Here is a 10,786-nt window from a genome sequence, read left to right on the forward strand (position 1 = left end):
TATATTATATATATATATATTTATTATATATATATTATATACACGCACACACACATATATTCCCATGGAGCAAAGCGCAGTTGTGAATATCTTTTGTACATTGCACATGAAAAGACAAGTACACAAACGAAACTTTATTTTGACAAATTCTAAAACATTTGCGATTATATAATTAAATGTATGGAAGATAGACATATATGGACGTCCTGGAGCCAAAGTGACAACTGTATAATCTATTCATGTAACTTGCTGCAGTCCTTATTATCTCCTCTGTGTACTTGTAAAAAATATAACCATGTGCTGACACACTTGCGTACGGTATATATATGTATATGTATATATATATATATATATGTATATATATATATATATATATACATATATAATATATATATATATATATCATGTGCGTGTGTGTGTATAGCCATAACAGTATTGGTCCCTGTATAATTTTATTGAAGTTTTTCTAAAGCGCACTTCAGTCTGTACGTTTGGAAAACTAAATCACTTTAGTCTTGGCATATCCTGATAACTGTCATATCGTCACCTAACTATTTCTGTAACTGACGAGCGTTTTTCTATTTCATATGAATTAATGACAATATGATTTATATTTATTTGTTCTAAATCTATACTTTTATCAATTATCTACCGGCTAAACTTATTTCCAAAAATATCTTGTTACTAAAGGGTGAACTTCTCAGGTTGGAATGAATTGAGAGATTTTCCATTTTCTTTTTCTTTTCTTTTTTTTCTCAGAGTTTCTTATCTGAAGACTGTTACTATAATACAGTGAGTTTTTGCGTAAGTCTTTACGTTAAAAAATATAGCCAGCTGGGCTTGGGTCGAGTAAAATGTTACAAGATGGCAAGAAAGGCAACATCACACTACGCGTCTTTTAACGGTCACGTCTTCAAACGTCGTCTCGAAGTAATGGATGAATGACGCACGTTATTCATCGCTGGTATTTCTGTCTTTGTAAAAGTTATTTTCCATTTGCCCACGTTACCCTTGTACAGTCCTTTCCGTTGAATATTCTCCTCACGGCGCCAGTAGAGCAGCGATTTGTAGGACATCAGCAATGAGGCGGTTTGATGAGTTTTCTGTCGCGCCTCACCCATCCACCATTGCTGGTAGGAGAGTGGCGCGAGTCAAGGGCCGCGTGCGCCTCAATTTGAGTGTGTTGTGGGGACCGTCAGGGTCAAATCCCATCGATCTGACGCGTCGTGTGACGGGGCCTATAGACTTACCGCACGCTTACGGGCGTAATATATGTATATATGTATATATATATATATATACATATATAAACATATACATATATATATATATATATATATATATATATATATATACACACATATATATATTATCAACCACAGTGCACTTTAATTCTAAGCCATCGACATCACAAATACCGTGGAGGCGCATGCAGAAATTGAAGCGTGATACGCCCGAGGACTCGAACCAAGGCCAGTACGTGACAAGATTATATATATATATATATAATAATCTGTTGAACTACATTATGAATGACTGACGAAACACTAGATGAGCACCAACAATGGTAAAAGAAAATAATATTAAAAACATTAGTTATAAGAAAAATGTGATAAGGTACTAAAACAAAAGCATAAAAACAAAAGAAAATAATACAAATAACATACAATTGAAAGTCAGGAATGTACACTTTGTAGTATGAAAATAATAATAATAATAATAATAATAATAATAATAATAATAATTATTATTATTATTATTATAATCATTAACAGTTCCAGACAAATGTCCGTTGAAATCTCACCATTCAAATATCTTCTAAAAAATCAGCAACACCCACTAATTCAATCTATTAGTCCACTTTATAAGGCACATTACTAATTTGGAAAGACGCTGAAGAATTCATCATCCTGACTATTTCACTGAAAATTAAATTAGAAATACGAATCACTTTCACCTCATGTAATGCCCTATAGTTATTTCTAAACTTTATCCTATTGATTTTTTTCATGTTTAGTTAACTATTATCAACGTTGTATCCCCAAATATAATTTTTTTTACAATGTATTGCATGTCTGAATTGATCCAACAGAAATTGAGATCTGGTAAAAAAAAAATTAATAATAATAATTTCACTGGAATATATATATATATATATATATATATATATATATATATATATATATATATATATATATATATATATATATATATATAAACATAATCAGACATAAAAAATTATACTCCAAAGGTCTTTTCCCCCTTATAAGGGGGGTAGCCTTGTCAAAGCATATCCCAAAAGATTATGTGTGTGTATGTATATATATATATATATATATATATATATATATATATATATATATATATTATATATATATATATATATATATAAATATATAAATATATATAAATAAATATATATACAAATTTATATATATATATATATATATATATATATATTTATATATATATATATATATATATATATATATATATATATATATATATATATATATATATATATATATACCAGGGGAAAAATACTTTTTTCAGAGCCTTTTTTTTCACCATAGCCACTTTTTTAATTACCAGAGCAATTTTTTATACTTTCAGAGCCATGTTTGTGCAGTTTCGATTTCCTTCAAACTATTGGAAGGCTAACTCATTACTCATGTGCATGAAAAATATTTTTTTTTTAACAAATCAGCTTTTAATTTTGGGGGGAGGAGGAGGGGTGAAACTGATCGGCAGACACAGCGCCTCTGTTTCCACCGACAGTGATTGGGGGTGGAAATGCACGACAATCCTTCCAATACACCGTTAGAGTACCATCACTGCCAATCTAGGTTCCACGAGAGTATAGTAGATTCATGCTTTACTGGTTTTCGTTTTCCTTGGCCCTTGCCTGTAGAGTTTGAATTAGGCTTTGCTGGTCCAGAAGCGGTTCCTGCCGTCAAAACACTCTCCCTCGATTCTGAAAAGACTTAATCTGAGGGCAAACCATCATCACTCGCCTCACTAGAAATTGCTCCATGATGTACAATCATCGAAAGTTTGGCATGGACGTGACGTACGAACGTAGACCTAGTTATCGTAAACCTAAGCTAGCTAACGAATAATTTTTTATTTTTGTATTCTTTATTCTCCCTCCAAAGAGCTATATTTATTAACTAAATATATAATTATCAAATGCTCATATTTATACTTAAATTTATTTATTTTCAATTACTAACCAAACATTTGATTCTATTTTGTTTTCTCATAAATACGCGAACGAGGTTATAAATGGGATTTCCCAGTTTCCCTCCTAGGCCTCGAGCGAGTTTGCATATGTACAGTGTACATATGCATGCGGTGATGTGGTATTGGGTATGCTGCATTGTACATGTAGTCAGCGCGTTGATTGGGCAGCTAGCTGCATGCAATCAATGAACTTCCCTGCATACAGGTAACATGCAATTCGCAACTAGCGACATTATGTAGAACAATAGTCTTGTAGAGTCTAGTCAACATGTATTATTATACGCGCGCATGCAGGCTGATACGAAGCTAGGCTAGGTAAGCCATTGAACTCTAGCAGCTATACCGCGTACACATACGTACGTACATCAACAAATTAAAGTTGATTGATGCGTTGCGTTTATGATATCGACTGATAATGCAATGATTGATCACGGGTAAGTTGCGTTCACTTTGATCCTTTCATCAATGGTGATGGGATTCAGGGATTGCCAAATGTTGGATAATGCACGAAAAACGTTGAATCTTGCCGCGGGAGCGATTTTTTTTTTTTTTTTTTTTGGGGGGGGGGGGGGTCGCAGTCCTGCTATAGGATTTGCGAGAGCGACATTGGAACTTTCCCGAGCGAAATCGCACGTCGCGCCCGTGTTTCTTTTTCGCTGGTATATACATACACACACACATAATCTTCTTTCTAATCTCTTGTTAGCATTACTGCCATCATGATATCTCATCCAAAATCAACAACGTTATATGACAGATCTCCACTTACTTATTTCTAATTTGGTCATCACAAGGAAGATCTAGAAAGCCCTTTTCATAGAAGAAGTCCACAATGGCCATGAGGTCCTCGTTCCGACAAAAATCATTTGATGCGAAGATCTCAATGCTCACGGCGAGCATGAACAGACCATACATCCAAAGGTTCTTCACCGTTTCCAGAAGATCCCCAAAAGTCTCCTTGACCATAACCCCTCCCCTTGCGACTGTGGTCGAGTACGAGTCCCAGTAAGCCCCGAGGATCTCGTACAAGTGCTTCTCCAGGAGCGGAGGCCGGACGCTCACACTCAGAAAGACCACAACGTCCTGGATGGGGTTTCCGAAGTGGCTCATCTGTCCATCGAATAGCTTGGCCTTTTGTGTCGAGGGGTTGTAGACGATGTTGTTCTCCCAGAAGTCCCCGTGCACGCAAGTCTTCATCGTCATGTGCTTCCAAGGAAGATCTAGAAGATACTTCTCCCTCTTCGCCCACTCCTCAAGGAGCCGTCCCTGTGGGCGACCTTCGTACAAGCGAGCGAGGTACTCGAAGCCTTTTTTGAGATCCTCTTCGAAGAACGAGAGATCGACTGGAGGAGTATTCAGCATGGCCTCCATCACTTCCTCGCCTTCCCTGTTCTTGTAGATGACCCCACAGGCATGAAAGGTCCCCAGTTGTCTCATGTAAGTTTTCACCAGATCCAGTTCCAAACCCTTCCCGTCTGAGATCTGAAAGCCATCGGCAAAGAAGTTCTTCATCACAAGTGTCAAGGACGTGGACTCACTTCGCAAGTAAAAAAACTGAGGCAGGTGAGGTTCGAACCCGAGTTCTTCGTAGATCTTCTTCATCCCCGGGCTGAAGACAAACGTGTACAGGTTGAACTCGCGTTGAGGCGCACAGGCGCGTTTAGACAGAGTCTTCATCTCTTCAGTTTGAGGAGGGAGTTTGAAGACCAAACTGAGACTCTTCTCGTTCTCGGCTTCGCCCAACACGAAGTCCACTTCGACGTTGACGATCTCGCTCAGGTAGCCCTGCTTGGTCTCGGGCTTCTTGCCGTGCCAGCGCTTGATCTCCACCTCCTCTTGGTAGTAGGAAGACAAACACTCCTTCAGCCAGTGGCCATCAAGATTCTCAAAGACCTCGAGGATTTCCGGCTGAGGATAGTCAGGCGACGCCATCATCGAGTTAACTTCAGCACCTGAAATGCACCAAACAACAATCACTCTGCAGCAAAGAAATGTTCCCTAACTTGTATAGCTGTATTCAAAAATCCCCTGATTAAAATAATTTGCTAGTCCTGTTGGATATCCTTTGGAGCACGCGCGAGATTTTCCAAAAGGATAAGAGCGTCAGTTTCTTGCGGTCCTGGAAAGGAAAATAACAATACTTGTACTTTGTGAAACCTGTTGGAGTGGATCTGGAAAAAGAGTGCTCCATCATGATTTTCAATTAATTTATAGTGGAGGTAATGTAAATAAACATGGTGTGGCAATCCTCATCTCACCAAACATCGTAGATAGAATAAAAGACACAAATCAAATCAATGAACGCATTGTAAGCTTCTCCTTGAAAATGGACAAAGGAGTTCTGAAAATAATACAAGTATACGCACCCCAACAAGGAAGGACAGCTCTGGAGAAAGAGGAGTTCTACCAGGCATTACAAGATGAGATGGACTTAACAAACGGAGACACCGTTATCATGGGTGACTTAAATGGCCACGTCGGGGTGGACAGAGACGGATATAACAATGTTGTGGGCGCTTTTGGGATTGGAGATATAAACAGAGAAGGGGAAAGACTACTTGATTTCTGCGTTTTGAACAATCTCGCTATAATGAACACATATTTTAAACACAAAGACGAGCACAAGTGGACATGGTATCGCTGGAATTATGAGAGACAGGAATATACCTATAGATCAATGATTGATATGATAATAACCAATAATAAAACTATCTTTAATGATGTCAAGTCGATACCTTCACTTTCATGTGACTCCAATCACAGAATGGTAATAGGAAAAATAAACTTCATACAACCTAAAAGTGACAAAGGACCAATACGAAAACGTTTTGCAACTGAAAAGTTAAGCGACCCAGAAGTTGCAATACAACTTGCCCAAAAAGTGGAAGAGAATTACATAGATCCTGATACATGGGATATAAAAGTTGAATGGAATAAGTTTAGAGATGGCATAAAGAAAGCATGTGAAGATGTTTTACAAACGAAAACAACAGGAAGAAGAAAGAAAAAGAATACCCCTTGGTGGAATGAAGAAGTAAAAGAGGCGGTAAGACGGAAAAATAAAGCCTTTAGAATTTGGATGAAGACAAGAAGGCCTCAGGATAGGCAAGAATATGTCTTCAGGAGAAATGAAGCAGAGACTATAAAAAGAAAAGCAAAGGAAAACAGCTGGTTAAAGATTGGAGAAGATCTTGAAAGAGATATGAATGGGACAAGGAAACTAATATTTAGTCTTGCAAAGTCGTATAGGAAAGGAAATACGGTACCAACCCATTCTATAAGAGACAAGGATGATAATCTATTAACAGAATCACAAGAAATTAGTCAAAGATGGACAGAGTATTTTGAGGATCTGTTGAACTTCACAGGACAAGATGTAGATGAAAGAGAGTACAACCCAGAATGTATGAGGGAAAGAGAAGTGGAAAGCGAAGTGGAAGACACAGGAAGAAATGAATGGAAAATAACAAAAGCAGAATTGAGAGTAGCCGTGGAAAGGATGAAAAATGGGAAAGCACCAGGAGAGGATGAAATTTCAACAGAAATTATAAAGAAAATGGGAAACACCGGACTAGAGTGGATGTTAGAAGTGATAAATATAGCATGGAGAAATAAACAAGTCCCAGATGATTGGACAAAAGCGGTGATATGTTCAATACACAAAAAAGGTGACAAAACAGATTGTGGAAACTATAGAGGCATCTCTCTACTATCACACACAGGAAAGATCTATGAAAGAATTTTGGAAAAACGATTAAGAAGCATAGTTGAACATAAAATAAAAAAAATCTCAGAGTGGTTTTAGACCAGGACGAGGAACAATTGACAATATCTTTACTCTAAAAATCTTAATGGAAAAATGTTGGGAGTGGGACAGACATAAATGCCTTGGGTTTATTGACCTTCAAAAGGCTTTCGATAGAGTACCAAGAAATCAATTATGGCAAGCTATTGAACACTATGAATACGAGGTACCAGTGAGTCTAATAAAAGCTATCAAGAGTTTATATGAAAATAGTGAAAGTAGAGTAAAGACTGAGAAAAGAGACGGTAAGTGGTTTAGGGTCAAGTGTGGAGTTAGACAAGGCGGAGTGCTATCTCCATTATTGTTTATAATGTACATGGATAGGATAATTAAAGATATTGAAGGAAAGAGAAATATTAACCCACTGGTGCTTGCGTATGCTGACGATATAGCTATAGCTGCAAACAGTTGGGAAGATCTACAAACTGAAATGGACATATGGAATGATGTGCTAAAACAATACAGGATGCAGATGAATGTTACAAAAACGGAAGTAATGTGTGTCGACAGAAGGCGAGTTGAGGGAAGAATCGAAGTTGATGGACAACAATTAAAACAGGTCGAACATTTTAAGTATTTGGGAGTGGAATTCAGTGATAATAACCAGCAGGAGACTGAAATAAACAGCAGGATTACAAAATATAACAACACCCTAAATATTTTGTACCCACTATTAAAAGAAAAAAGCATTCCACTTCAATGCAAGAAGACAATTTATGTCTCAGTGTTAAGACCGGTGTTAACATATGGCAGTGAAGCTTGGTCCCTAAACACCAAATTAAAATGTCGCATTCAAGCAGCCGAAATGAGAGCCCTTAGGATAATAAGAGGAGTGACAAGACGCGATAGATTAAGGAATGAGCGGATAAGACAGGAAATAGGAGTGATGTCAGTGTTGGATTTAATAGAAGAGTGGAAGATGAGATGGTTTGGACACGTTATGAGAATGGAAGATTGGAGGTACCCAAGACAAATGCTGGAATGGGTACCCACAGGTAAAAGACCTGTAGGGAGACCCAGGACCAGATGGATTAAAGGTGTTGAAGAAGCTTTAGAAAGAAGAGACACAAACTTACCAGAAGTGAAAGAAAAAGAGACCTATGAGGATAGAGACGCATGGAGAAGTCTAGTGAAGAGCTGCCGCTGACAGGATTATTCCTACCAGACGTAGGGTGAGAAAGGTGAGAAAGTCCTGTTGGATATCCTTTGGAGCACGCGCGAGATTTTCCAAAAGGATAAGAGCGTCAGTTTCTTGCGGTCCTGGACCAAAGTATTCTAAATTCTTAGAAACCTTGAAAAACATTTTGTATATACAAATAATTTAAACATACATACATGTGCGGCTACTGATTCTATTACAGTGTGTATTCTTGACCATTATGGAGTATGCCTCTCATTACTTTTGAGCATAAGAACATAAGAATGAAGGAGACTGCAAGAGACCATAAGGTCTACACTAGGCCCAAAACCTTCTACTTTTTTAACAAGAGTTTTTACGTGAGTAGTAGAGCTTGTGTTAGAATCAGAAATGGAGAGAGTGAGTGGTTTGAGGTAAAGGTAGGACTTCGTCAGGGATGTGTTATGTCGCCTTGGCTGTTCAATTTATACATGGATAGGGTGGTGCGAGAGGTAAATGCAAGGGTAATGGGTCGGAGATTGGAGATGATTAAAGAAAATGGAGAAAATTGGGAGATAAGCCAGCTGTTGTTTGCTGAGGATACTGCGCTTGTACCAGAATCAGAGGAGGGATTGAGGAAGTTTGTGACAGACTTTGGGAAGGTATGCGAAAGAAGGAAGCTGAAGATAAATGTGAGTAAAAGTAAGATGATGAGATGTTCAAGGGGAGAAAGTGGCAGCAGAATGGAGGTATTAAGGGAGAGAGACTGGAGAAAGTGGATAGTTTTAGATACTTGAGTAGGCTAGAGTGAGAAATGAGGAGGTGAGGAGGAGAACGGTGGTGGAAAGTGAGTTGGGAGATAGGGTTGATGAAAGAGTATTAGGATGGTTTGGACACATAGAAAGAATTGAGTGAAGAAAGGTTAGTAAAAGAGGTGTAGAAGGCAAAAGTGGAAGGAATGAACATTAGGGGGCGACCAAGAATGAGATGGATGGATGGGGTAAAAGGGGCATTGGGATTTGAGGGGAATATCTGTTGAGGAAGGACGGGAGAGGACAGATAGGAGTGAATGGAGAATGGTTGTGTATGGATGATGCTATGATGCATGAGGGAGAGTGGATGGGGGATGGGGGGTGAGGGAGCATGTGTGAGAAATAAATTGACGCAGCCCGAAAAGATTTTTCCCTGTCTTCTCCATTTCTGCATGAGGGGATGGAGGGGTCGCCGATTTAATGAAGCGGCTTTGCTGTGGATGTGGTGTGTCTTGCGACACTGCTTCTGACCCAGGGCAGAGGGCAAGATGCAGGGATGAGCGGTCATCCACGAGGTGCCAAGATAAGAGGGAGGGAAGGGGGTGGAGGAGAATAGAGTATGTTGGGGATGGAATGGGTGGAAGTGGTTTTTATGCCTTTTTTTTTTTTTTGAGGGGGGCTACCACCCTTGTCAGGTGGAAAAAATCTTTGGAATATGAATGTATATTCCTTAGGACTCTGTAACTGCGTGCACTCCCCCCACCTTTCCTTCGAAGATCATAGAACCCTCTTTTGTATTTTCCTTTTTTCTTATTGTAAACTTCTTAAAACGTCTCATCACTTTTGTCAATTAACCAGTACACTTTGTCTCTCTCTCCTTTCACTGGGAGGCTCTGGAATTCGCTTCCTCCCGGATGCTTTTCCACCTATGACTTCTTGGAATCTTTGGAAAAGGAGTTTCAAGACACTTCGATCCCGATTTAAAAGAATCGAACTTTTTTCCGATTAAGTGATCCTCTGACCATTTATACATTATTGTCGTTTTTTGGAAATTCATAAACACAAAAAAATGCATGACTGTTTTTAATTTCATGTTTAATAATTGATAAATGATTGTTTAATGATTGATTTAATGGTTTTCTTGTAAGGTCTGTTACGATATATTTGGACTTAGTATTTATATCAAATATTCTACGTAGAATATGAATGTGAATACGCAATTTTATTACCTTTTATTTACTATTTATTCTATTTTTTTCTGGCTTGCTCTGTTCTTCGACACAGAAAAAAATAGTCATATTATATATCTACACTCTATCCCAAAGCTTTAATGTGTATATACACTTAATATCTACACCAAATACTCTACTTTAAACTTAATATTTATACCAAATGCTCTACAAGAGCATATGAATGTATGTAAAGATTTTAAGTACCTTTTGTTTGTTTATTCCACGTTTTTTTCTTCTCCCTCAATCGTTTGCGTCGATAGAGAAAATGTCTGTCTCACCACACACACAGACTGTTGAATCGCATGCATTGGGACACTCATTAATAAGGAAAACAATTGTCTTATCGCGTTTATCAGTTAAGATAAGACAACCAAGTGGTGATAGCAAGCAGGGGCGGTTTCATGATATATATATATAAAAAAAAAAAAAAAAAAAAAAAAAAAAAAAAAAAAAAAAAAAAAAAAAAAAAAAAAAAAAAAAAAAAAAAAAAAAAAAAAAAAAAAAAAAAGACGGCAACTTTGGAGGTCAGCCCGTCTAAGGAGAAATTTACGAAAAGAAAAAATATTATTATATAAATAAACACAACAAATTAAAAAGAAAAAGAAAATAAAGAAGGAAACATAAAACGAAAGAGAAG

The 10,786-nt window shown here is 37.5% G+C and overlaps 1 protein-coding gene across 6 annotated transcripts in view; it reads right to left on the bottom strand.

Moving 5' to 3' along the window:
• LOC143040971 (uncharacterized) overlaps nucleotides 1-10,786 on the bottom strand; it is a 33,707-nt gene that overhangs the window by 7,182 nt on the left and 15,739 nt on the right. For 2 of the 6 annotated variants that reach the window (XM_076212418.1, XM_076212417.1), the window contains exons 2-3: nucleotides 4,013-5,195; nucleotides 1,342-1,922 (exon numbers count right to left, since the gene is read on the bottom strand). In XM_076212418.1, the coding sequence (XP_076068533.1) occupies nucleotides 1,853-1,922; nucleotides 4,013-5,178 (1,236 nt within the window). In that variant the 5' untranslated portion in view covers nucleotides 5,179-5,195 and the 3' untranslated portion in view covers nucleotides 1,342-1,852. Of the gene's footprint in view, nucleotides 1-1,341; nucleotides 1,923-4,012; nucleotides 5,196-10,353; nucleotides 10,440-10,786 lie in introns of those variants that run through there. The other 4 variants (XM_076212414.1, XM_076212420.1, XM_076212421.1 and 1 more) reach the window with 4 other exon arrangements.

This window comes from Oratosquilla oratoria, chromosome 30, assembly GCF_046742065.1.
Source record: "Oratosquilla oratoria isolate Oo_2021 chromosome 30, ASM4674206v1, whole genome shotgun sequence".
In the NCBI taxonomy this organism is placed as follows: Eukaryota; Metazoa; Arthropoda; class Malacostraca; order Stomatopoda; family Squillidae; genus Oratosquilla; species Oratosquilla oratoria.